The sequence below is a fragment of the Pholcus phalangioides genome, unplaced genomic scaffold (genome assembly GCF_987345545.1).
Source record: "Pholcus phalangioides strain wild (caught in Gottingen) unplaced genomic scaffold, Ppha-v1.0 ptg000009l_1, whole genome shotgun sequence".
NCBI classification, from domain to species: domain Eukaryota; kingdom Metazoa; phylum Arthropoda; class Arachnida; order Araneae; family Pholcidae; genus Pholcus; species Pholcus phalangioides.
The window spans coordinates 82,654-109,374 of record NW_028301602.1 but is presented as its reverse complement, the minus strand read 5'-3'; the positions used below and the strand labels follow the sequence as shown (position 1 = coordinate 109,374).

Here is a 26,721-nt window from a genome sequence, read left to right as displayed (position 1 = left end):
GTATATTTTCGATCGACTTAATTTTTTTTTCTCGTTCGCATTTCATTTTCATTGAGTTTTTGCCAGGTTTGTGTTTTCTCGCTTCTCTGATATAAATTCGTAGGTTTTTTGGACGTTAGGGTTAGCAAACAGTGAATACTTTTTCCAGGTTCTCTCAATAACTTTGATTTTCCTTCCACTTGGGCCTATAGTTGTAGTGTTAGTGTGATTTGAGATAGTTAGCTAATTCTAATAAGTAAAAATTGTACTGTGTAGCTTAATACTTTTTTTAGAGGGTGTTGTATCCTTTATATACATATTTATTTTATTCTTCGTGATTTAGTGTTGAGCATTCTATTTTACGTAATTTTTTCGTACAATCTCTTACGTATATTTCGCATAGTAATGTATTTTACATTATTTTAATTTCCTGCTAACGTTTTTCATTTTCCTATTTTTAATTATTATTATCTAGCTTTAGCAATAGTGTTAGTATGCCTGGACTAGTGTTGTGTAGAGCTTGCGACGGGAGGTTTCCCTGGTCTAGGGGTATAGTAGCTGATAGTTTCAATTGTAAAGGGTGCTTGGATAGGAAAAGGCTGGAACTCGAGGTCGAAGCTTTACGGGAAAAAGTTAGGGTGCTAAAGGGCCCGGTTATAACGGAGCCTCTGGTCGTCGAGCCACCTGTTGATGAAGAAGCAATCTCCACAAACAACGACGGTTTAGAGGGCGAATGGGTGGTCGTGGATGAGGTAGAGGGGGATAGTGATAGGGGTTTAATCATCGGCGATTCTATGGTTAGAGAACTTAGGAACCGAGTGTGTAGGGATTTTCGGGGTTTCGAGCGCTGTTGTTTTCCTGGGGGGAAGATTGGCAACGTTCGAGACGTTTTTCATCGCCGAAAGTTGCCTTGCGGACGATTCTGTGGGTGGGAACAAATCAGGTAGTAGCGAATATTAGTGAGTCTTTGTCAGAGTACCGGGATTTACTATTATCCGCTAGGGAGGGGGGTTCAGATGTGGCAGTGATTCCAGTGCTGCCAAGGGGTAGTGGGGGGGGGGTATAGGAATAGGATCCACCAATTCAATATAGGCCTGAAGGACATTTGCTCCTCACTGGGGGTCACGTTCTTGGAGCTTCCCGCTTTTTTTTTTTTTTTTTTTGAGATTGTTTATTGTTTTAATTTTTTACATAAATACAAGATGAAACAAAAAAATCAGCCAAGGGGTCTAGAGACCCATACTGGATGATACATTGTAAATTTATAATGAATAATAAGGAACACAGTTACTTATTAGTAAACAACATCAACAAACTAAAACGGAAAAACGAAATATTAGAAAAACACATACACACGCACACACAAAATGGGGAGGGGGGTTTCAAAAAATAAATAAATAAAATAAATCAAATGTCAAAACAAAACTTTCACATAATTTGTAGTATTTTTGGCAACAGCAAGGAGTGCAATTTTATGAAATACGCATTGCATGATTTTCAGGTAAGTATATGCAAATATAAATCAATATAATGTTGCAATGCTTAAGATCAAATAGATTCATAATTTGATTGAGGAGCATAGGCAAATCAAAAGAAACTGTCGATGTCACTGATTTTGGGCGAGGGTGTTGTTGTCACAGTTTGTTGGTAATGAATTTTGATTATTATCTTTGAATATTATTTCATCCAATAACTTCCAGCGTTTTTTAGATGTGTTACATTTCGAAAATTGTTCGGAGTAATAATTATTTTTAGCAATTCTAATTTGGGACTTCACCATACGAGCAACATTTTTATAAGCTATATTTATATAAACATCAAAAGGGTATTTTCGAGATTTTTTGTATAGATTTTGTTTTATTTTTATACGATGTTTTAGTTCGTGTGAGATCCAAGGTTTCTGTTTGATTTTATATCTTGTGTGGTTGACGTTTCTAGTATAGTTTTGGACAATCGTTTGAAGTTTGGATACGAATTCTTCGAACAAGTCACAGGGGTCAGTAGCATTTGATGAAAATGTATAGTTTTGCAAATACCTAATTAGCTTGTTATAGTCAATTATTTTAGCAGAACATTTTAGTTTGTGACCATTACTAATTACATTAATATTACTGAATAACAATTTACAGAGTATAGGGTTATGATCTGTGATATCAGTGGAAAATACAGATGAATAAATATTAGTAATTATTGGGGAGTGACGCAAGAAAATATGATCGAGACATGTTCCCGACTGAGGTCTGGTTATATTTTGAATCAAAGGTTGAAAACCCAAGTTACATAGATAATCCATATATTCAATACAAATATTAGATTCGGTATTCAAGAGGTCAATATTGATATCACCAATGATCATGATATTTTTACATTTGGTATTATTCAAAATAAGTTTCAATTCATTGAAAAATTCTGTTACTGGGAATAAGTGGGATCTGTAGATAGAAAAAATGGTCATGTTTAAAGATGGTTCAACTAGGGCTATTATTTCAGCAGTATGCATAGTTATAGAAGATATTTGATTAAAATTGAGGAATTGTGGAAAATGTTAGGGGTCATTCAAGTATTACGTCAGCATCGAGGGGGTTTCAGATTTGCTGACTTTTGATGACAAGGGGGGGAGGGGAGTTTGAAGGTTGCTTACGTCATGAGCCACCCCTTTTTGAAGATGTGAAATGTTCTAAGCTGCTGACGAAATTTTGCTGACAGCGGGGGAGGGGGTCAGTGTTTTGCTGACTTTTGCTGACAAAGGGGGGAGGGGGTCAAAAATGGCTGAAAATCTGCTTACGTAATACTTGAATGTCCCCTTATGGATATGAAGGTATTTCAACTCAAATCCGCAATAACGGAGGCAGAATGCTCCGACAAAGATTTCATTGAACAGTTTTTGAATACCGTAATAGTGAGAGAAAACAGATGGAAGCTAGAAGAGACGAATGGAGTTCGAACTCAGAAAAATGCAACTGGAAAATGAAAAGATTCGCATCAGCGCGGCAGGTGAATCCCCGATTAACTCAATGGCAAGGCCAAGGCTAGAGCTACAGAACATTTTGCAAAAGTTTGATTCCAAAAGCAACGAGATCAGTCTCTATCTAGTACTGTTTGAGAGGCAAGCGAAAAGAGCCGAAAGAAAAAGGGAACTCTGTGTTTCATATCTGATTGGACCATTATCTTATGATATGGCGCAAGTCATAGCTAGAGAAAATGAAGAGACAACAGATGACTATGACCAAGTCAAATCCATTTTGCTGAAGAGATATAAGCTTACTCCCGAAAAGGTTTCGACAAATGTTCACGAAGCACATCGGAAAAAAACGATCGGAAGCAACGTGGTGTGATTTTGCTTATGAACTCAGAAACTTCTTCACTGAATGGATCCGAGTCCTGGAGATGATGAAGAACTGCCTGATTTGGTTATTACGGATTAGATGAAACGGAAAGTACCGTCAGAGATTTGAGACCATTTTATTGACGAGTGGTCTCATACACGCCAACGAAAAACAAGAAATCTGTCTACCAGATTTATAAAATAATGTTTTAAATATTACAAAAATAAGTGGGGGGGGGGGGAAACAGAAATGGATAAAAACAACAACAAAAATCATATCCACATGACTGCCACTACAAATATATGATATAGCATGTACTAACGGGACCCGAACAAGAATTTTTATGACATTCCCGTTACAATGATGTAAACGTGATAACCACAAGTGTCCTTCATGCCGCTATTCTAGCTAGGGTGCTAGGCGAGACGACACGAATGGTTTTATAATAACCATTGCATGTAGTTTATATTATATATATATATTTTTTTTTTAATTAATATAAATATAACCAGCCAGATCGAGTTAACCAAAACACCAAGACCGAAGCTGATCCTTAGCTAAGGCTCTCTCCAGACAATCCCCCATTTAAACCAAGCCCACATTGCTCACCAAAATAGGTTTAGGGCGAGACGACTCGACCTGGCAGTTATATATATGTATATAAATGTGTGTATATGTGTGTATTTCTTTTTCCTCTATTCAAGTTGTTCATGCATTTCATGTCCACAACACACGTGCGTACTCATATTGTCGTATTCATGTTGCTCACCGAATAAGGTGCTAAGCGAGATGTCACGGGTGCTCCCTAATTGCATCAGGGCAGACACCGGCAAGAGGCAGAAGGATTTCTTCGAAGGAGAAAGGTCATCATCACAGCAATAACACTTCAGTTATGGAGAAGGACGAAGACCATCGACAAGAACAGCATATCAACCACCAACTCGGAAATATCGAAGCGATAAGGGCTGGAACAAGACCGAAAACACGAATATCAGAAAAACCCCAAATAAGTGTTACATCTGTGGACTGAACCATTTCGCTCAACATTATAAAGAAGATATAAGGCTAACACAAAAGAGAAATCGGAAGATGATGTGTTGATCGCAGAAATTCGTTCGGAATTATTTAATACCAGTGAATTTGTCCTTCCCTGCTGAAAGGGAAGAGCACAAGTCTCCTGTGAGGAGCAAAGTGAAGAGACTCGTGAACTTGCATTCAACAAGTTGAAGTCATCCTTAGCAAGGGCCTCTGTTTTGATTACTCCAAATATGAACAAGGCTTTTGTAATCCATACAGATGCATCTCTGATTGGTGTCGGTTATTGTTTATCGCAAAGTGTAGACGGTAAACTGCATCCTATAGCGTATGCTAGCCAGAAGCTAAACAAAATTCGGCAGTTATGGTCCACAGTAGAAAGAAAAGCTTTTGCTATTGTGCAGGGGTGCAAGCGCCCCTCATCTATTTCGGAGCTGCAAATTTCATTTTTGGAGCAGAAATTTTGAAAATGGAGCAGAACTAAGAACGAACTATATCTGCAATATAAGGAGTAATTTTTCTGTGAAATGCCAAAAGTTTTGCCAAAAATGGTTGAAACAAATAATTCTAAATAAATTTCCTTCACAAATTAAAATCCATTTAAATTTTTTCTGAATTATCTTATGTCACTACTAAAACATGCATTACTGAAATGACGAATAAAAATTATTACTCTTTTCAAATTACGCAACATGCATACTAAAAACCTAGGCAGCAAGAATTTCTGCTGCTTGAACACCAAAATCTTATTCATCCTGATATAGCAAAAAAAAGTGCATGCAGAATATAATAAGGGTTTCCGGGAAAAAAAAATTAGCTTCTCACAGAATTTAAAGGAATTATTAAATTTAAAAGCAAAATGCAAAAAACGAGAAAAATATAAAAATACCTTATTTACTTAAACAAGTTCTCAACCTAATAGCATGCCAATAGATTACGAATCACAAGTCGCTTTCAGAAGTTCAGCATCTCGATGATAATTTTTTTCAAATTTTTCACGCTCTTGAACATAAGATTTTGTATGTCTTATTCCATTAAAGCATTGGATGGACAGATTTTTCAATGTTCGAACAGACTTTTATTTATTTGTTAACAATGAACTCTCTTTCACTGTCTGCATTACCATGTGCTAAAGAAAAAAAGCCTTCACCAAAACTGGCAAAATTCTGAAATTTTGGGCTGCTTTCAAGGTCACCAAGTTTGAATATGGCTGCCCAATATCTATCTATCTATCTATTCTCTGAACTGATTTCACTTCTTGTAATTCTTTGCATTGTAGTGTAACCCATTCATCACACATAATTAATAGTTCTGTTGGTGATACAATGTTAAACAACATCCCAGCAATACGCGAGGGAGTAATGTGCCATCCCAGCAATGCACGAAAGGGAGTGCAAAAAACAAGAAAGAGTGCAAACGTTTCGTTCTCTCCAACATGTTTTGAAAAGGTAGGACATTAATATAAAAAATGTATTTCACAGAAGTTATGTAAAATGAGCACATGCTCCTAGTACAAACTCCTTCCTTTGACTATTGTTAAGAGCATGCCCCTCCCCCACCAATGCAGTGGCGGACCATGCGGCCATATTGGGCGCCGCTCTAGGAGGGGTAGCAAATGGAGTGGAAAGGGTGAAAAAAAGCTTTGTTGACCAAAAAAACGCCGTCAGTAGCGCCAAAAACAGGTTCCGCATGGGTAGAAATTTTTTTCCTCGAGCCGCCCCTGTGTGTGTGTTCACCAAATCCGGATTTTCGCAATGTCAAATTGTCACGACCGGCAACCGCCGACGATAACCACATGACCGCATAGTGGCTAGATAACAAAACTATGAACATTTTAGCTGGAGTTTTTACAGATCCCATTTTTTCCCAATGATCTTCCGAAAATGTCGGTAATTTAAACGAGTAAACCAATCCTCTTTTCGATGTATATATGCCGTCTTTGAACGCAGGTTTGCAGCCGCGAAATTACCGTTATTTTCAGTATATAACCAGTAGGAGAAAAAACGGTCTCCGAAATCGGAAAATTCGGCATATTCATTCAGGGACTTTGATAGCCCACCGGTTAACCAATAACAGTATGGGACTTTATACTTCAAGGTAGTAGAACTACTTTCCAAGGTCACGAGATAACGCGATTGTGGTAGATGGTGGGAAGTGAAAAAAAATTCGGACAAATTTCTCCCTCCGTATCTTTTTCCGTGTCTCGGAAAGACCGCGTCCCGTGAACAAAATTTTCATGCTTCTTTTTCCTAAATTCCGGGTATTTGACGCACTACAGTGCATTAGCGGTACCTCCGCGAACCACAAACAAGAATTGGCGCAAATGCGCAGAAATTCGGCGCCTTGGCGCACCATGTAGCAAGAGAACCGTTTCGGCGCAGTTTGGTGCAATTGGCGCAGCTCTTGCACTCCTGTATTGTGTGGAGTTTGGAGCAGAAATAGTGCAGTATACTGATCACAACCCCCTATCATACTCGACAAAGTGTGCACCACAATCCTCGCGATTGCAACTTTAGGTGTTTGCTCTACAGAAGTTCAACATAAAAATTGAACATTGCCCAGGTGCAAAAATATCTCATTCGGATCCGTCATGACAAGACTGTTTGCCAGTGAATAGCTGTAAACATTGCCAGAAACATACAGGAGAATTCAGTTTGTGTTTATATGTAAACCCATATTTATATGTAACCCAGTTTCTATGTAAAACCATGTAAACCGGGGGGGGGGGTGTAGTGTTCTGTATGCCCGTCTCCCAGCTAAAAACGTTGACATAACAATACGGTATAAAGCTCCAGAGCATAATAAGAAGGAATAAGCCTCAGGAGACCGGAAATTGCAAGAACTGAAATGGACATTCGAAAATAAAAACAGAGAATGGTGTGTGAAAGCGATCGAGTAGGATCGTCGTCTCAAGTTTACGTTCTTATTCTAATTTTTTTTATTAATAAATTTTTGTTTAATTCATAATAAATTCACTCCTAATAAATTCCTAAATTCCAAGTTTGTCGTGATGAGAGCTCATTATTCGAAGTACCGATGGTCACTACACTGGAATAAATATCTTTCATTAATACTGAAAAATTTCTCTCGTTAATTCTGGCATTTTCCTTCATTAATTCTGGCATTTTCCTTCATTAATTCTGGAATTTTCTTTCATTAATTCTGGAATTTTCTTTCATTAATTCTGGAATTTTCCTTCATTAATTCCTGACTTTTCCTTCATTAATTCCTGACTTTTCCTTCATTAATTCCTGACTTTTCCTTCATTAATTCCTGACTTTTCCTTCATTAATTCCTGAATTTTTGTTCATTAATTCTGGAATTATTTCCTTAATTAATTATTATTTCTTTCACTACTTCTGGAATTATTTCCTTTATTAATTATTATTTCTTTCATTACTTCTAGAATAATTTCTTTCATCAATTCTGGATTTGTTTCTTTCATTAATGCTGAAATTATCTCTTTCATTAATGCTGAAATTATCTCTTTCATTAATGCTGAAATTATCTCTTTCATTAATGCTGAAATTATCTCTTTCATTAATTCTAGAATTTTTTCTGTCATCAATTCCAGAATTTTTTCTGTCATCAATTCTAGAATATTTTCTTTCATTAATTCCAGAATTTTTTCTTTTATTAATTCCAGAATTTTTTCTTTCATTAATTTTGGAATAATCTCTGACCTTAATTTTGGAATTATTTCTCACCTTAATTTTGGAATTACCGTGAAGTTATCTTTCATTAATGCTGGGATTATCGCTTTCATTAATTTTTTAATTATCTCTTTCCTTAATTCTGGAATTATCTTTCATTTTTTCTCGAATGATCGTCCATTAATTCTGGAATTATCTTTCATTTTTTCTCGAATGATCTTCCATTAATTCTGGAATTATCTTTCATTTTTTCTCGAATGATCTTCCATTAATTCTGGAATTATCTTTCATTTTTTCTCGAATGATTCTGGAGTTATCGCTTTCAATTATTTTGGAATTACCAGTTCATTAATGCTGAAATTATCTCTTCCATTAATTCTAGAATTTTTCTTTCATTAATTTGGCATTATATCTTTAATTAATTATATAGTTTTTGTTTTATTTATTTTGGAATTATCTTTCCTTAATTCTCTGGAATTATTTCTTTCCCTAATTCTGGAATTATCTTTCCTTAATTCTCTGGAATTATTTCTTTCCCTAATTCTGGAATTATCTTTCCTTAATTCTGGAATTATTTCTTTCCCTAATTCTGGAATTATCCTTTCCTTAATTCTGGAATTATCTCTTTCCTTAATTCTGGAATTATTTCTTTCATTCACTCTAGACTATTGTCTTTCATCAATGCTGAAATTATCTCTTTGATTAGTTTTCGAATTATCACTTTTTTATGAATGCTGAAATCATCTCTCTCTCTTACATAATTCTAGAATATTTTATTTCATTAATTCTGGAATTATCTCTTTCGTTAATTCTGGAATCATCTCTTTCGTTAATTCTGGAATCATCTCTTTCATTAATTCTGGAATTATCTCATCGATGCTGAAATTATTTCTTTCAGTTATTGTTTTAAATTGCTGTGGATGCCATGAGAAAATAGCGGAGGATTGTTTGTGTTTTCACCTAGTCACGTGATCTTCCGACGAATGATGTTGGGACCCTTCTCAGCACTGCCAAGGCGGAGACCCCTGACGTCATACTCTCTCCAGTAAAATATGCTCGATGACGTATATCTATAAGACGCCTTCATATACGGGGTGTATAAAGGGGTTCTATATATTTATTATTAAATGTCGCCAAGAAATATGTTGGCGCCAACCAACAGTCACCAGAAAAGCGTGCGCCAAACACGCGCATGCGCGTTCTGACGACGTTCAACATGCACAACACTGCAGCGAGACGCTTTACAATTTTACATCAACTGAATGCGACTTGATGGGATAGGTCGTTTGCATGCGTTCAGAACTCTACCCATGGTGGGTAGTACCAGAGTCATCAAATTGGTTCTTTCTTTATTTTGATGTTCGACACGGAACAGAGAAAGTCTCGCAGCAAATGTTTAAGTTCGAGTTGGACATGAACTTGGGCATTTGCCCCGCCTACTCGTTCTAAAAATAGCAGCTTTATTCCACGATTCTGTTGGTCAAGGCTGAAAATAATAGTTTCAATTCTGTTTCGCAGTAAGTTTTATCTAATATCTCCGTATAATATTTACCGTTGTTGTTGGGAAAAAAAGTCGAATCAGTACTGGAAGTTATTACGGCTCCTCGGCCTGAGGAAATTTTATTCATCTAACGACGACCACTTTCAGATTTTTTTCCTTTTTACTTCCATTGTTGAGTTCAACAATGTGTTTTTAAACGTTGCCAGACTTGCAACGATACTTACCGAATGTTGGAAGACTGAAAGGTAACATTTAGCTGGAATGAAGCCTATATAAATATTTGAGCTCAAAATATATTATAAGCTCGAAAATATCTCATCAGCGTTTTCTATTTTCCAATTGCGTTTCACTAGCACAGGCATCTTCTACTCAGGGCCGTCTTAACAGCATCATGGGCCCCCGGGCCAAGTGATCTTTCTGAGGCCCTACCAGGCAAATTCTCATAAATATCAACCGGATTTCATTTTTGTGAGGCCCCTTTTCTCTTGAGGCCCCCAGGCCGTGCCCCATGCCTTAAGACGGCACTGCTTCTAATTGTTGATCGCGAACACTGCAAAGAATAGGTTGATGAGCCCTGTGCTGGCATTAAAAATGGGTGGATTTTAAATTTAGAATAAAATCCAAAGTATATTATAAATTTGTGATGGAGCTTCAATCAGAAATTGCCAGTAAGATCGTGGTTTATATTGGGAGAGTGGAATAAATGAAGGCTGTGGAAGAGGTTGATGGTGTAAAGCCTATCGTGGTGGAATATTCTCTTGGGCAGCAGTTTTAGATGATGATGTAGGAGTTGAATTGGGTGGCGAGGATGAAGGTTCGGGAAAAATCCTTTTCTTCACCCGGCTTTGAGTCTCCGGTGGTTCGGGGTTTCATATTAGCGAAAGATGGCGAGACAATCTCACGTCGGTGGAATGTGTGGTGGCTGGGTGCGTATCTGGTAAGGTGATGGAACGGTATGCTCCTCTTGTCCATCCACCGTCTGTCTCACCCTTTAGAAGCAGATCTTACTCGTGTTAACTAAAATTCTTAATCGAAACGTAAATTTCAAGCTTAAATTTTAAATAATTCATAAAACGTAGTTTATTCAAACTACACTCATGTCCATAAATTAAGGATAATTCAGATTCACACGGAAATCGAAATCTAAAGTAAAAATTTCACCTGTAGAATTATCACACACATCTGCAAGAATGATATGCAAATTTCAGGAAGCCACCAGATGATGCCGATAGTACGTCACAATGACGAGAGTGTAAGAGGGGGGGGGGTATATAAGGAATGGTGGCAAAGAAGTAAAATTGTTCACAAGAGTTCTGTAAAGGCGCTCAGTGCCATAAGCGAATAGTTATGACACAGAGGACGCATGTGGATGATTTTTTACGTGGTAGAATTATCGGCCGCCTTGAATGTGGGCGTACTCAGATGGAAGTATCCGAGGAATTTGGAATTGCCCAAAGTGTCATCTCTAGGCTTTGGCAACGATTCCGAGATAACGGAAATGTCAGTAGACGTTACAGTACAGGTCGCCCCCGAGTTACAACGCCGAATGAAGACCGGTATTTGGCAGTAACTGCCAAAAGAAGCAGACGGAGCACAGCATCCGACCTGACTCGTCAGCTATCTGCAGTCTCGGGTACCACAGTTTCAAGGCAAACCGTGTACAGACGTTTGGGAGATATTGGTCTATATGCTCGCAGGCCTGTCAGATGTGTTCCGCTCACGGCAATTCACTGTCGGCAGCGATTAGGCTGGAGTAGGGAACATGCAATGTGGACATCGTCACAGTGAGCTTGTGTGATGTTTTCCGACGAGACCAGGTTTAGCTTGCAGTCTGATTCACGTCGGACTTTCATATGGAGAACGCCGGGTACCCGTTACCACCAAGACAACATCATTGAACGACACCGTTACGGTGGTGCAGCATTGCTCGTTTGGGGTGGAATTATACTGGGTTCCAGAACAGATCTGCATGTTCAAACTGGAACCATGAAAACCCAAATTTATCGGGACATCATTCTGGAACAACATGTACGTTTGTTTAGGGGTGCCATGGGTACAGAATTTGTGTTTATGGATGACAACGCCCGTCCTCACCGAGCAAACATCGTAAACGAATGCCTTAAATCTGAGGATATAACCCGTATGGAATGGCCAGAATTCTCACCTGAATTGAATCCGATAGAGCATGTGTGGGACATGCTTGGCCGACGAGTTTCAGATCGTCAACCACCTCCTACATGTGTACCGGAACTTCGAAGAGCATTGCTTGCTGAGTGGAGTGATCTTCCCCAAGATCAGATTGATAATTTGATACTCAGCATGCCTAGGCGTTGTACGGACTGTATTTCATCGCATGGGAGACATACAATGTATTAACCATCATACCAACCATGTAATAGTAAGTTTTTGTAAAGGAGATATTTTTTACAATTGCTCCAGGGAGCAAAAATCGTAGTTTTTATGAATGGTATCATACATACACCATCGTTTTTGTTCTTTATCTTTTGTTTAATAAATGGGTTTTATGGATAAGTAACGTTTGTTTTGTTTCTGAACCTTTATTTGCCGGAGCTGGCATTATCCTCAATTTATGGACATGAGTGTAAATTCAAGTATTGGAGGGTACTTAGGTTGACAGATTTCATATCATCAGTACGAAACGAAATCGAATGTTCGTTAGTCACATAACATGTTATTTAAATTAAATTGAAACGTTCTTTCACACGTTGAAGGTCGATAAATCCAGTGTATCTGGTGAATTACTCGTACAATAACACTTTGAAGAGGAATAATTGAAAAAAAGAACAAAAAAGAAACGGTGAGTGATAGGAATACATTGTTTGCTACATTTTTACCGGCTAGAGAGTAAATTTAGAATTTTAGTGAGCAACAAAAAAATTATTATTAATATTATTATTTTCATATTACATTGCATCCGTAATCAGGGCCTGTTTCTTGTCAAACGTTAAATGTTAACGTAAATGCTACTACTACAAAAAAAAAACACTAATTTTGATTTTAACATCACGTTTGTGTGAAATCAGTTTTTCTGCAATGCAAGTTAAAATCCTTGGAATAAACTTTGAGTGTCCCTGTCTAAAAAAGCAAATATTCTACAAATTTGTGAAGCTCATATGTCTAATTAAGTTTTGTTTCAGGAATTTCAATTGTTTTCTTATTATAAATACTAATAAGTTGCTTTATAATTAATAATTAATGATAATAATAATTAATTCATGATTAATTTTTGAAATATCAATTAAAGTGTGCTGTGGAAGTTCAAGCGCGAAGCGAAAACTTAAAATTTGTTTGAAACAGGTTAAAAACCATGGGCAGAGATACGAATGCCCCCCCCCCCCAGCGTCAAAGGTGGAGTCGACTGATCTAATGTATATGTGTATATATGAACTGACACCATCATCATCGTGCCCCACGAGTCTTCCAAGTCTATCTGTGCCTATGTTGAAAACGCTGTAGAATCAATCTACAATCTAAAGAAGCATATGCATTCAGGAAAATCAAACAAATAGCAAAAACTTACCTTGAGTCAGTAGCGTACCATTCATATCAAAACAGGTTGAACCATTAAGTCAGCAAGTATTTGACGGTCACAGTAAATCCATAATATGCCTAACAATATTACGAAAATTCGACATGTTTCAGAAAAAAACAGACAACATGCGGCTTAACACAAACCCCCATCTTTGAAAAAAAAAAACAATGACAAGATCATGTTAAAATAGATGACGCTAAAGAATTTGATATAAAATTTATACAAATACAACGCCACAACAGGCAAACTGCCCAACGAGGTGGCTGACTTAAGAACATCATGGATCCCCGAGCCATTTTTTTTTGGAGGCCCTACCTACTACTCCTACACCACACATGCACCCCGCCCACATCCCCCCCCCCGCGGAACCCCCAACGAATCGGTACATGCGGAATGTGCGTGTACGTGTAGTGAAACCTGACGTGAAGTTTTTGTTTCTCTGTAATGCTTATGTGTAGTGCTGCCATCTGCCACCAGTTTTTCTAACTATGAGTGAAGTGTTATGATTGAATGATTTATCGTTGTAGGGCTGTTGCTCTCTGTGGCGAGACTTTTTAAAGGGGAGATCGGCTCGCATTTGCGCCTTGAAGTTGGGAACCACAGAAAACCAGCTTCAGCCGACCACCACTGTGGGGTTCGAACCCGGATCCTCGCATCGGGAGTCCGTCACTATACGATATTTGTTTGTTAATCGTCTTTTCAATTCATCGTTTCTATTGTTTCCCCAAACTATCGTTTCGATCGTGTTTCAATCGTTTTCCCAAACTATCGTTTCGATCTTGTTTCAATCGTTTTCCCAAACTATCGTTTCGATCGTGTTTCAATCGTTTTCCCAAACCATCGTTTCAATCGTTTTCCCAAACCATCGTTTCAATCGTTTTCTCGGGCTATCGTTTCAATCGTTTTCTCGGGCTATCGTTTCAATCGTTTTCTCGGGCTATCGTTTCAATCGTTTTCTCGGGCTATCGTTTCAATCGTTTTCCTAAACTATTGCTTCAATCGTCCTCAATCGTTTTCAACTCCAGCAAAATAGATGGCGCTCTGATATCAAAAGTAACAACTTTCTACAATAAAAACGACTTTGCACTCTGGGGGGACAAAAACGGATAGATGGCGCTAAAAGTCAAAGTCTGAGGATTTTTTCCCCATATGCAATCCACATTGCATTCCTTACGCTAGATGGCGATGAAGCATCACCACAAACAATAAATGGCAATAAGTACCTACTTCGAATTCCTTCAAAGGTCTTCAACTCTTCATGGCTAGTTTTTACGCTGACAGTTGGCCCCTGAGAGCTGGGAATCAGCAAAAAATTTAATTCTGGTATGTTCAAATTCACACGTCCCCCAGTTGGGGCCGCTAAACTACATGCCTATCCAGTGCGCTCAACTAACTACTAAGAAAACAGATTTTATATTTAATTACGCATTATCAATTTTTTTATTATTAAAGCTGTAGTATCACATTCTTCAAAAAATGTTAATTCATGGGGGCCCGTAAAAAAAGAAAAATGGAATAAAATTCGCTCTATCATGAGCAAGACAATTTCTCTCACTTTTCAACTAAAAGTCAGTGGCTCCCAAACTGTCCTCTTTTCGCCCTGGGCACTGCGACCAGACGAAAGTAAAACATGGATCTATTTTCATAAACTATCAGAGTATTAGAACTTTTTTTACACTAAACTCACTGCAGTCTAACCAGGGGCGGTCTTAGGGCGCCAAATGAGAAGGAGCGCCGAAACGCGTAAAATATACATTACTAGAAAAATATCTTTAAGATACATTTTTATAAAAAAAAAAATAACTAACGTATACATGAATAATGACCGAGATGAGAATTTTTTTTTCAAAAAAAAAAGAGGGTTTGAGTGTATATATAATATTACGGTTAGTTTTCGAAAAGAAAAAAATCGATGGGCAGTGCACCTATATACTTACAGTACATAGCAATTTTGGTCAGATAAAAATATTCTCTCTCTCGAGCTCTTTTCGTTCACCCCTGCAGGAGTAAAGACTGCCCACTGTAGGAGGGGCGCCAAGTCTGAGGTAGACAAGGCGAAAAGAGTTAGGGGTAATGATTTCTGTCCCCTTCTAGTAGGAGCGCCAAATCCGGCGTAAAAACAGAAAATTATTTCTGCTCGCTTTAGGAGGGTCGTTATATTCGAAGTGGAAACGCAAAAAAAAAAAAAAAAATTATGAAAAGTTATTTCTCTGCCCTCTCTAGGAGGGGCGCCAAATCCAAGGTAAAAGGCCAAAAGAAATTCGACATGATATGATATGACATAAAATGTCGCTGTTCCTTTTAACCAGGGACGCCGGAAGTCAAAAATGATTGGTGTTGCTCAAAGTTTATGGGACATTACTCAGTGGGGGGGGGGGGGGGGAACATACATATTTCCTCCTGACCGTACGTACCTTTTTGAACTAGAATGTCCCGTCCTCAATCTGTATTTGATTCCTGCGATGACGGGTAATTTAACCTACTTTTGTGGAAAAAGATTTTTGCCGCCTTAGTAAAATATGGTAAATCTATGGATGTCTGCCTCAAGATGATCGAAAATTTAGAGTATTTTTTAAATAAATTATATAAAATATCGACAGAAGTTGCATATAGCATTTATATGCATTTTCTTTCTATTCCAGTTTGTTTTATATTCTTTTTAAAGGTTAGTGATTCAAATTTTTTCTGGGAGAGATGCCCCAGTCTCTCCCACAAAGTTTGGTTCTGCGCACGTCCCTGAGCCTGCGTACAGTATATGTAGGTTTATTAATGTTATACATACGCTCAAATACATGAGTGTATACATATACATGAGCAGGGCTTGAAAACTCCAAAAAAAAAAAAATTTACGTGCCAACAAAATATTATAGGCGCCAAGATTTTTTCCCCACAAAATCCGTCCAAAAATGTGTATTCTGACTTGTTCAGGACCCCTTTCATGTTGGCAGACAAGTCGACGTAATTTCCGATAATTCTGTACTGTCCTCAGACTTCAATATAGTTATCAGTTATCATAAATAAAAATATTAGGCGTCAAAGACAATTTCTTAGTCGCCGTGGTGATTTAGTGCCTGGGATTTGTCAAGCCCTGTATTTTTTCCATCAGATCATTTTGAACAGAAATTTTTTGACAAAGAATTTTGGAATCTAATTTTATAAATTACTATTATATGCAAGAAGACATTCTCTGAAATAAAAAAAGCGTGGTTTTTTTTTTCTCTCCAAAAAGCTTAACGACGTCTTTTCCGTCGCTTAGAAATAAAATTTAAGTTGACTGAATTTAGTACTGATAAAAAGGTACAAAAATGCATAATAATAAAATAAGAAATAATAAAAAATAATAGGTAATAATAATAAATAACAGAATTGATAACATTTTGAGAAATAAATGAGGAAACATAACGGCGGGCCACGACGAAAAGCTTCGAGGACCAAATCTGGCCATGCGTTGAAGATCCGAGGCTTACAGGGGGGTCTTGGCTATACGTAATATGGAAGGCTTGAGCCAGGGGTCTTCAACGCATGACCAGATTTGGCCCTCGAAGCTCTCCTTCAACATTATAAAGGGGCGCCAAAATGCGCACTTGCCCCGGATGAACAAACATCTAGTTGCGGCCCTGCGGCAGAACCGACTTTCAAAGGGGGCATAAGGAATTTTTTTTAGAGACAACCCTCAAAAAACATTTAAATTAACTTAAAGTGGTTTAAATAGCATATTTGAATATCTGGCCAGCGTAGAGGATTACGGCCGAAAACCCTCTAAAAAAAGAAATATGAACTCTGTGAAATAGCATATAAAAAGTATTTCTTTCGATATTTTAAATTACGATAATATTTTCAATTTTTCTTAATTTTTTTATCAGCTTGGGGGCCGTTCACCAACCCAAATCTTTCGTATGCATCTGCCCCAGGGCAATGTAATTAGCTAATACGAAGTTAGTCATAAAAAAAAGGAAAGTTCTGATAAAACTTGTTTATATAAAAGTGAACTTACATGAGGTGCGACCCGCTTCTTGATAAATGCCAATATAAAATTTCTTTAAGGAAAAAAATTGTAAATTTTTCTTTCAGCTCTGTGCTTTCATGTTACAAATAATGCATTCTACTGGGCAGGGAAAGTCCAAACAAAATAAAGGAACATGTTTTCAACAACAGCAGCAATGTAGGTTTTTTTACTATACAGTCACCAAGAAATAGGCAGGATATATGAGCAACAGTCACCAATCCCATACTGATCAGCGGCACTCTTTTTACTTTGTAAAAAAGGCATTGCAATACAATTAAGGAGGCGTTCACTCTTTGTAAGATAATTAAAGTTAAAGATAATAAAAGTCTTTGTCAAGATCCGCGGTCGTCTCGGATAAACAATAATTTTTATGGCTTTCAATACAAAGGACACGGAACGGGAGGAAACAACAGGGAACGTTCAGACATTTCGAAATGGATAGAGAAGGAAGACTGCTCGTTTGCGCTGCTGCGTATTATGCCCTAGTATGCGGCGAAGAATTAGAACCCGTTAAATGCGGGCAAAACGGTTTACCTGCATAAAGCGTCATTTTTCCCCAATTTTTTTCCATGTTTCGAATTAAAATATCGCAATGAATAATGCACTTAGAAACGTGGAATTTTTTTTTCTCGATACTTCTGCTAATTGGAAGAAGGCCTCTAGGCACAATGGTTCACCAGTATAATGCCACACGCCCTGCTACCTATGAACCCTTTACGTACATATATACACAGTTTTATGTGCACATTATTACATTACTCTTGTCAATGTTTTACACACATACCGCAGTGGCCAAATACAATCGAAAATTTAATTCATTACTTTCATGGTACGACAATACTTTGTGGGAAAAGCGTTTTGTAAGAAATAATGTGCACGAAGGGTACCTCCAACTTAGGTTAATTTTTTGAATTCACACTGGGCTCAACGCTGCTGTTACCATAACAGAGAGAGAGAGAGAGAGAGAGAGCGCTTCTACTTCCTGGTATTGCAATAGTGTTATCTAGTCCAGTTCTCATGCCATCAGCAGAGCACATCAGCAGTTCGGTATAATGAATATATGAGTTCGGTATAATGAAACAGTAGAGGGTGTTGAATGTCTCTTTTTTTTAATTTTTTTTTTTGTTAAACTCGACTGTTGAACAGACAGGTGGACGGCAAACTATTAGAATGCACTAGCTGAGAAATAAGGGTGTTGCTGGACCACCCGGGGCTCAAGTCGGGAGAAGTATTTGTATACCTACACAACCCAAGGGATAATGGGGAGGTCTTTGTCAAATGCGGGGCAGACACTGCATATTGCATATGCTTCATACGGGAAAAAAGTAGTGCAAACTCCCTCGGGATGCAAATGGTAAAAAAAAAAATCAGCTTAACAACATGTTATTCGTTAGTGAATGTACGTTACCGCCTGTTTCAGTGGAATAAAAATGAGTGAGGATCTTCAAACACCGCAATTGCCCCTTCCCTTCCTAGGACATGAATCCGCTTCTGAAACAAGAAAAACATCTGGATTTCCTCTGACCTTCAGCAAACTGCTCCGCACGGTCGCCTGACAAAGTATAACCGTAGTGTGCCGGCAGAAGGTGTCAAAGAAATAAGAAATAAAGAAATAAGTCTTAAGAAATAAGGTGTCAAAAATGCACTAAAAATACCATTTTTAGTGTATTTTCGAAAGCCAGGGGGGCAACGGGCTGCCCCCCCCTAAATGACGGGCCTGTGTAACGTATATGTGTATCGAAAATTTCAATAAACTGCACATATACACAACTGAACATCTTTTCGGAGTTTCATGGATCTTGTTCTAGATACCCGGTGAGTAACGGGGAGGCCTTGGTAAGGTGTGGCCACAACGGGACTCTAAAAAGACATCTTTTTCCTTTCAAGAAACTAATGCGGAACGTATGTTGGAAATTCAATTTGATTTTTTTTCCAACCGACTTTCAAGAAAAGCCAAAAACCTCAATATAAATTCGATCGAAATGAAAATCTGGTGATCCTAGTGAAATTTTCGATGTTTCTTCCATGTTGTAATGTGTGTGTGTAAATAAATTGCTTTTCTAAACAGCGCGTGCTTACCAACTGCATATATTTTTATGTGCACCTCTATAAAAATGAAACCTGTCTAGAAAGGAAAATAATTTCAATCTCTTGACCTTCCGTTTCATACGTGTTACACTGTGTATGAGTCATTCTCACGAAATTGGCATAATTGTGTCCCCTTTTTTTTCCTGTGAACTTTTTTTTCCTGTCACTTTCTATTTATATTCTAGTTTCTAAAAAGTTGCCACTCTGTTTCAATTTTTTCATAAACAGATTTATAAATTTTCTCGAGCAAATTTTCAATTTTCAAGCAAATGTCCTTCTCCTAGCTGTCCCAGCCAATTTTTCAAAAATTTAAAAATGATAACTTTCTATATATATATCCTAAAACAAAAATATATATCCTTTTTTTTCAATGATATATATTTTTGTGATTGGTATAGTTTTTCATATTTAATTTTTTTCTCATAATTTTAAATATTTTTTCTCAATAGTTTATAGCCAAATGAAAATTTCCCTCAGCTTTTTTTTTCCCCATTTGTGACATTTGGAAAATATTGGTTCAAGTCCAACAACACCAGTTGCCACCTATCAGATTTTGTATCGAGAAGATTAAGGGGAATGTAACCATCGCGTGAACCTCCTTTTAAATCAATTAGAATTGTAAATTAATTCCCTAACTAAGTTTATTCAGTAAAAAAGGAGTGACTTTTCAATTCTCTCCTGGCTTTTTTCTTTTTGTGAAAAATAATATATAATTGAAAACTATTTTCACCTTACCACATGTTTCAGTTCAAAGACATCTATTGTATCTGAAAGCACATGTTTTCAACATGCTTAGTTTTTAATCACTGTTGTAAAACATGTAAAAATGTCTTTCCCCTTGCATTAGGTAACCAGAAGGAAGGGTTGATTTTTTAAAAGTTAAGGGAGAGAAAGGTAAAAAAAATCCGAATTTCTTAGCTGCAACATCAAGCTGCAGTAATGTTTCATCTAGTCTGCTTCGAGAGCAAAGTGCTCTCGTGCTGTAGCAAAACAAATTAGAAACCGGTTATCCCCATAAAATTGACGAAAAAAAGAAGCGAGAAACACAAATAAAAGAGAAGTAAAAATGCAGTTGACAAAAAAAAAAAAATTCAGAGTATCAATGCTTCTCCAAGTTGAAAATGAGCTACCAATATAGATGGAACATGTTGCGATTGTCAAGCATTAATATGAAATTATGTGCTGAAACAGACAAAATGCTTCGCCAGATTTGCCTATCTCTTACCATGGTTGAATTTTAATTAATTTAATTTTTTCACCATGAATTTTCAACAAACTTCATTACTGACTATATTTCACTCATTAGCACGCAAAAAAGTATCCTGAAGATTTTTTTTTTTTTTTGGTCGACATTCTTTTTTTATAACGTTTTCATTTTTTGTCACGAAGGCGCGAATAGATTATGGCGAACGAAAACTCTCGACGTGTCTGCGAGAGAAAGCACGCACCTTTTGAGCTCCTAAAAACTGCTACCATATAGCAAGTTAATATGCTGAAATAGCCAGCGAAACATAATTAAGTCACAAACCCGTACTCAGTCGGATTACCAACTAATCTTAATCACCTAAGAATTATTTTGAGAAATGCCACACGATATAAAGACGCAACCAGTTTGCTTCCTACACGGAGTGACGCTTGCCAAGGGTAATGATGACTGGGCCAAGCCTTCAGCACTAAGAAGGTTGACGCAGCCTCGCAAACTAGAGCGGCGATCGCTTATCTTGAAAATGCCAGACGCCACTTCAACTTGTGGAGTCAAGCCCGCCCCAGGAATCGGTGCACCCGAGACAAGACTCACTCCTGTGCCGGGGGTGACACACTGCAGAAGGCGCTCACGAAATACAGAGAAATCCAGAAAATGCCAGCCGGAGCAAACGTCCTGCAACTCGAGCTTTCTATACGCCAACGACTCTGAGAAAATTCCCACAACAACGACGAAGGTTCAGCAAGGGCAACAAACAAGCTCCCAGCAACCATCAATGTAAAATTCAATATTAAAAAAAAATTCAATATAAAAATCCTCTCTACTATCTTTTCTGAACTTTGTAAAATAACTAATACTATTCCTCTGATTCTTCCTCTCTAATTAATTTTTTGAATTAATAAATTGTATTTTTGTATTTTTTGAAATTTTTTGAAAATTTTGTATTTTTTGAAATTACATTTTAGGTACTCTACCGACCAATGAGGTGAGAGCAGATGATGATGACGTCACGAAGCAGTTCACTTTTCCTGCCGAAGTTATTAATCATCTAACCTGCTCGGAAAGACATGCTAAGTTCGTAAAGCCTATAATAATTAATTTTTTAAATTAATTATAGGATCCCGACTTAGTCCGAACCCGATTCTGACTGACATACATGCATTTTCACTTTACACATACATTCACTCTCTTATCTTTTTCTTCACATGGGCCCCCAGGAGCCCGCATTGAGGGCGGCAGATGTCTGCAAACAGATAGGCCCCACCAGAAATCTTTTATCTATCTATCATTTTTTTTGTCCAATTTCGTGCGAAAATAACCCATACATATTTCTTGCAATAATAAAACAAGGTAGCTCCGCTTCAACAATGAAAATATTTAAGGCATACGAAATTTGAATTAATTGGCATACGAAATTAGAGCTTGAGTTATTCCTCCTGCAAAGCATCCCCTCCCTGTTATTATTTTTGCACCAGGCCCCGCGAATAGTCGTAAAGATATCCGAAATGGTTGGAAGGATAAAAAATATTGCAGGGGGCTCAAACATACTTATATAGTTATATAGTTCCTCTCATACTTATAAAACTATATAAGTATGAGAGGGGACATTCAAGTATTACGTAAGAAGATTTTCAGCCATTTTTGACCCCCCCCCCGTCAGCAAAAGTCAGCAAAACACTGACTTCCCTTCCCCTTCCCCCTCCCCCACCAGTCAGCAAAATTTCGGCCGCAGCTTAGAATATTTCATATCTTCAAAAAGGGGTGGTTGATGACGTTCAAAGCAACCTTCAAACCCCCTCCCCCCTTGTCATCAAAAGTCAGCAAATCCGAAATCCCCTTCCCCCCCCCCCCGTCGATGCTGACGTAATACTTGAATGACCCCAGAGTGGCAATTATTATGTGGTGGGCCCGTCTGTTGAGGGTAGCCTTGATTGAGCAGATAAAGCCTAACGCAATCGGCAAAAGAAGAAATTACAACTGTTCTTTAGGCAGCAACTCAAAGAAGGGCAGGATGGACTGGTGCCCCAGTTGCCGGGCCAAGGAGGCACCGAACCAGAAGCTTTCTGAAGAGGGAACCGTAGGGGCCCAAGTCACTTACTAGACTAGTGACGGGAAAACTTTTTTTAGATACGGTCGAAAAAACGAAAAGAAAAAATTTCTACGAGCCGGATATATATTTGGACCTTGATTCATAATTGGAATTTTTATGCTTGGGCCGGAATTATGCTATAAGGGGCCGTTCAAGCATTACGTAAGCAAATTTTCAGCTATTTTTGACCCCCCCCCCCCTTGTCAGCAAAATTTCGTCATCAGCTCTGCCCCTATGGATTCTAATGCATATTGGTGGGATCAGAGACGTACACGGAGGGGGGGGGATAGGGGTTCGTTCCCCCCTCCCACGATCAAAAATTTATTTTTTTTAATGCAAAAAAAAGATTTTTTTTTTAATTTTTAAATTTCGGAAGACAATACCTTTTTATATGTTATAATCAATTTCTGTTAATTTCAATGTTATTTAAAGGCTATGAACTCAAAATTTATCTTTAATAAATTCATTGCGACCCCCTCCCCAAGTCATATAATGATAAATCGCATAAAGGCCCTTGGCCCGCGGACCAAATATGGCCCTGGGGGTTATCTGATGCGGCCTGCCTTCCTCAAACCTAATTTTGTAAAAATGAACTAAGCGGCATATTTACAGATCGCTTAAGTGTCCCGTGGTACATTTCCACATCATTTAAGCGGCCCGTGGCACATTTTCAGTTCACTTAATAATACAATAATAACTATACAGGACTTTTGGCAGAGATCACTTGAATGACCCCGGACACAGTTCCAGAACACTTAAGCGATCCGTGACACACTTAGAGATCCCTTGAATGACATGTGACGTAGTTTTAAAGCACTTAAGTGGCCCCCAATGCGGTTCTACATCACTCAAATTACCCGCCGCACATTCTCAGATTATTTAAGTGATACACACAGTTCCAGAGCACTTTAGCGGCCCGGGCATATGATCTGAATTACGGTACATTTCCGTAATTTTAGACGTCCAATGTTTTATAAGATTTCCCGCTGTTTCTTTCCTATTTTCAACGAGGCTTACTTGAAGTTTTGAAATGAAGAATTTAGATTTTTTTCATGACATAGTCATAGTTATCACATTATGTATTAATACCATAATGTTATAGTAATACAAACATATTCATCTCAAATGTTTGTCAACCATATACGTTCTGTGTTTGGTGAATTTATACATTTTCACCCATTTAGTCTTGTGGAAGCTCCCTACTTCCCACAATTGGCGATTTTTCAACAGTTTTAGAGATCCCAAGGAAACATTTTATTTTTTGGATATTATGCTGAGGTGAACTCGGAAAGAAAAGTCATCTTGTCTCTGAGATTTTAGAAATTATCTGGCAACTTTACTTACTTTGAAGAATTATTTTTGGCTGTAATTGGAAACTTTACTTGCAAACAACTTAACTTGCTTTAACTTTTTTTTTTTGGTGGTATTTTTGTAGTTTGTGATATCCTGCATAGATTACGATTTCCTATTTCCCGTATTTTTATGAAGAAAATATGGTCAGCCTAGGTATTTATTGTGTTGTGTGTATTGATACTTGACTACCGAAACACCTTTGGCGGGCAGGATGGAACCCCTTGGCCGGCCGCATCTGGCCCGCGGGCAGTAGTTTGCCGATCGATATCCTAGGCGATCTAAAGTAAAAAATAATTTTGTAAAAAAATTTCAAACATTTTTGATAGAATTTAATTTTTTACGCTGTTTTGGTGATATTTTAGAATACCTTTTGAAGGTTAGTAAGTCGTGAAGAGATTTGCGAGGTCTTCTGAATCCATCACTGCGGCTTCCTTGCCGCCTCAACAACATCAGGGGTTTTCGAGATAAGTAATGTTAGAGGCCTTCAATCCGGGCTAGAAGTACTTGTGCCTACTAATTCACATATTTTCGACAATCAAAACACCTGATCTCATTATCATCATACCATCCCGCACAACCCCCCCAAAAGTAGGACCCATGCCACGACTACCTAGATAACCTTATCTAGGTGGTCGTGCCCATGCTCGCCTCGGCATCGACTTCTAATTTTCCGTACTTCGGGAGCTCGTTAAAAATCACGCGGAAGAATACCAGTGGTCTTTTCTACGGTGAGGGAAAACGGGACACGCGCCCAGGGCTCACGAATTTTCAGGGTCCAAAAATGATTCAAAACATTGTTTCATTTGTTGAATTCATTCAATGATTCATTTTGTTGAATTCTTGAATGGTGTTTGGAAAATTGAAGACTGAGAAGGATTCTACAAAACGACAAAAGCCATAGTATGTTTCGGAATCTAATGATACTACTTTTATTAGATGATATTACTTTTCACATTCACCCAATTCCATTAGTACAATTTGCTGATGATGTCAAACTGTTCTTACCCACGTCTGAATACGCAGAACTAAATCGCGCCTAATTCACTTCCTACACCGAATTGGGAATCACCATTTGCAACAACAACGGAAATTTCGAAACCACATTATTCAAATATAGCGTGTAAAGCCAGACTCGCTTCTTGTGTTCTACGAAAGGCCTATTAAAAATGTTACACTAGTACACTCATGCACAAATTTAGTTTTTATACAATTTATCCTGGAATATTGTTCGCAGATATGGTGTCCGTACAAAGTGAAAGACATAAAAGCCATCCAAAAGGTCCAAAAATCATTCACCAGCTCCGTGGTCTGCGTCACCGACCATACGAAGAAAGACTGAGAAGTCTGGGGGTCTACTCACATTGGAATGGCGTAGCCTAGAGGCCAACTTGGATCTGTGCTTCAAACGCTTATTTTATTGCATGTTGTGTGTTCGGTTTTTTATTTATTTATATTTTTAACCTATTTATAGGGGCCATTTTCTTATGTGCTTTTCCTCTTTGTTTATGTCTCTTGAGTTTAATCGATTTATTGTTTTTACTGATATTGTTGCTTTTCTTTTCCAATTTTCATTGATTGTATTGTGTGCACTTAGTGAAGTCCTTTGGCCTTTCACAGGTTTGTATACTACATAAATAAAATAACAATTCTTTGCAACAATGCCGTAAAGAACGAAAGTGGGGGCCTAAAAAAATTCAAATTTGTCCTTGGTCCACACTAAACTGGAGAAAAGGGAATTAGAGCCGTCTGAAGAGCATCATGGGGCCCTCAGGCAAAAGGATTTTTCTGAGGACCCCCTCCCCCAATATCTGGCTAGAAATGCATGCCTACCAATTACTTGCTTACTATCGAAAATTTCAACCAGATCTTGTTTCGTGAGTCCCCCCCCCCACACTGCAGGCCCTTGGGCCATGCCTGGGTAGGCTCATATATGTATACGAGTAGTTCTTAACCTTTTTTCTATCCCTCACCCCCAATGCAATATGACTTTCTTTCCCGCATCCTCTTTGATAATGCGTTCTCTATAGGTTAGAAAATTTAGTTTTTTCTGTAATTACATCATTACATTAATTGTCGATTAATTAATTTCTATAAGCTCTTTCATTTATTAACTACCTTTTCAGCTATGGTTATTGTTTAATTTTGACTTTTTTTTTAAAAAAACCACTTCAAAAGCTAACTATAAAATATAAAAGCTTGACTATGTTATAAATAACTGACAAAAAACAATTTTGTGAAATTTTTCGAAATTTGGATAAAAGATTCAATGAAAAGTTCTTCCCTTTATCGATTCTAGCCAAAACAACATTAGTTATATGTTTATTCGGCACTTGATTAAATTTTTTGACGTTTTTCATGAGCCATGCTCACAACAGTATCAAGTTTAAGCGCAGCATGCTAATAACACGAAGTACAATGTAAACAAGCCGTGAAATGTTAGTATCAATTGTGGTGTTCTCAATGGAAATGGAAAACAAGTAAGGTCGCTAATAGAAAAAGAAACGTTCATACGCCATTTCTGCAAGTGGAAACCAAAAAACGAGAACTCAAAATATCGGTACAATTTCTGAATAATCAGTCAACATGTAATTTTTTTCTCATCTCGAATACCCAAAAATGTTCAGATTGAAGCCTAGCTGCTGCCCCAATACATTGCACACCCCCCCCCCCCCGGGTTCAGCAACCATCTTGTTTTTGAGCTTATCCACATTATATTTTAGTCATCACCGCTGGTGATACATCCTCCCTCCTACACACACGAGCGCAACAGATCACGACCACCTAAATTACACATTATCTAGTTGGTCGTGAACAGATGCCCTGTCCCTCAAGGTTTCTAGAATATCCTCCAAGGACAAAAAAACCCAAGGTTTCTAGAATATATAAAAAAAAAAAACCTACGTTTTCCCTGGGTTCCCATGTTCAGCTGGTAAT

The 26,721-nt window shown here is 37.7% G+C and overlaps 2 protein-coding genes across 3 annotated transcripts in view; one reads left to right on the top strand and one right to left on the bottom strand.

Annotated features, from left to right (window-relative positions):
* Nucleotides 1-4,915, top strand: part of LOC149081584 (protein toll-like) — a 73,466-nt gene extending 68,551 nt beyond the window's left edge. Inside the window, exon 12 of the mRNA XM_089236971.1 lies at nucleotides 4,083-4,915. Coding sequence (XP_089093097.1) covers nucleotides 4,083-4,114 — 32 coding nt within the window. The 3' untranslated portion in view covers nucleotides 4,115-4,915. The remainder of the gene's footprint in view (nucleotides 1-4,082) is intronic.
* LOC149081583 (uncharacterized) overlaps nucleotides 1-26,721 on the bottom strand; it is a 219,792-nt gene that overhangs the window by 153,781 nt on the left and 39,290 nt on the right. For both annotated transcript variants that reach the window (XM_089236975.1, XM_089236974.1), the window contains exon 3: nucleotides 13,036-13,124. The gene's annotated coding sequence lies outside the window, so the exon portion shown is untranslated. The remainder of the gene's footprint in view (nucleotides 1-13,035; nucleotides 13,125-26,721) is intronic.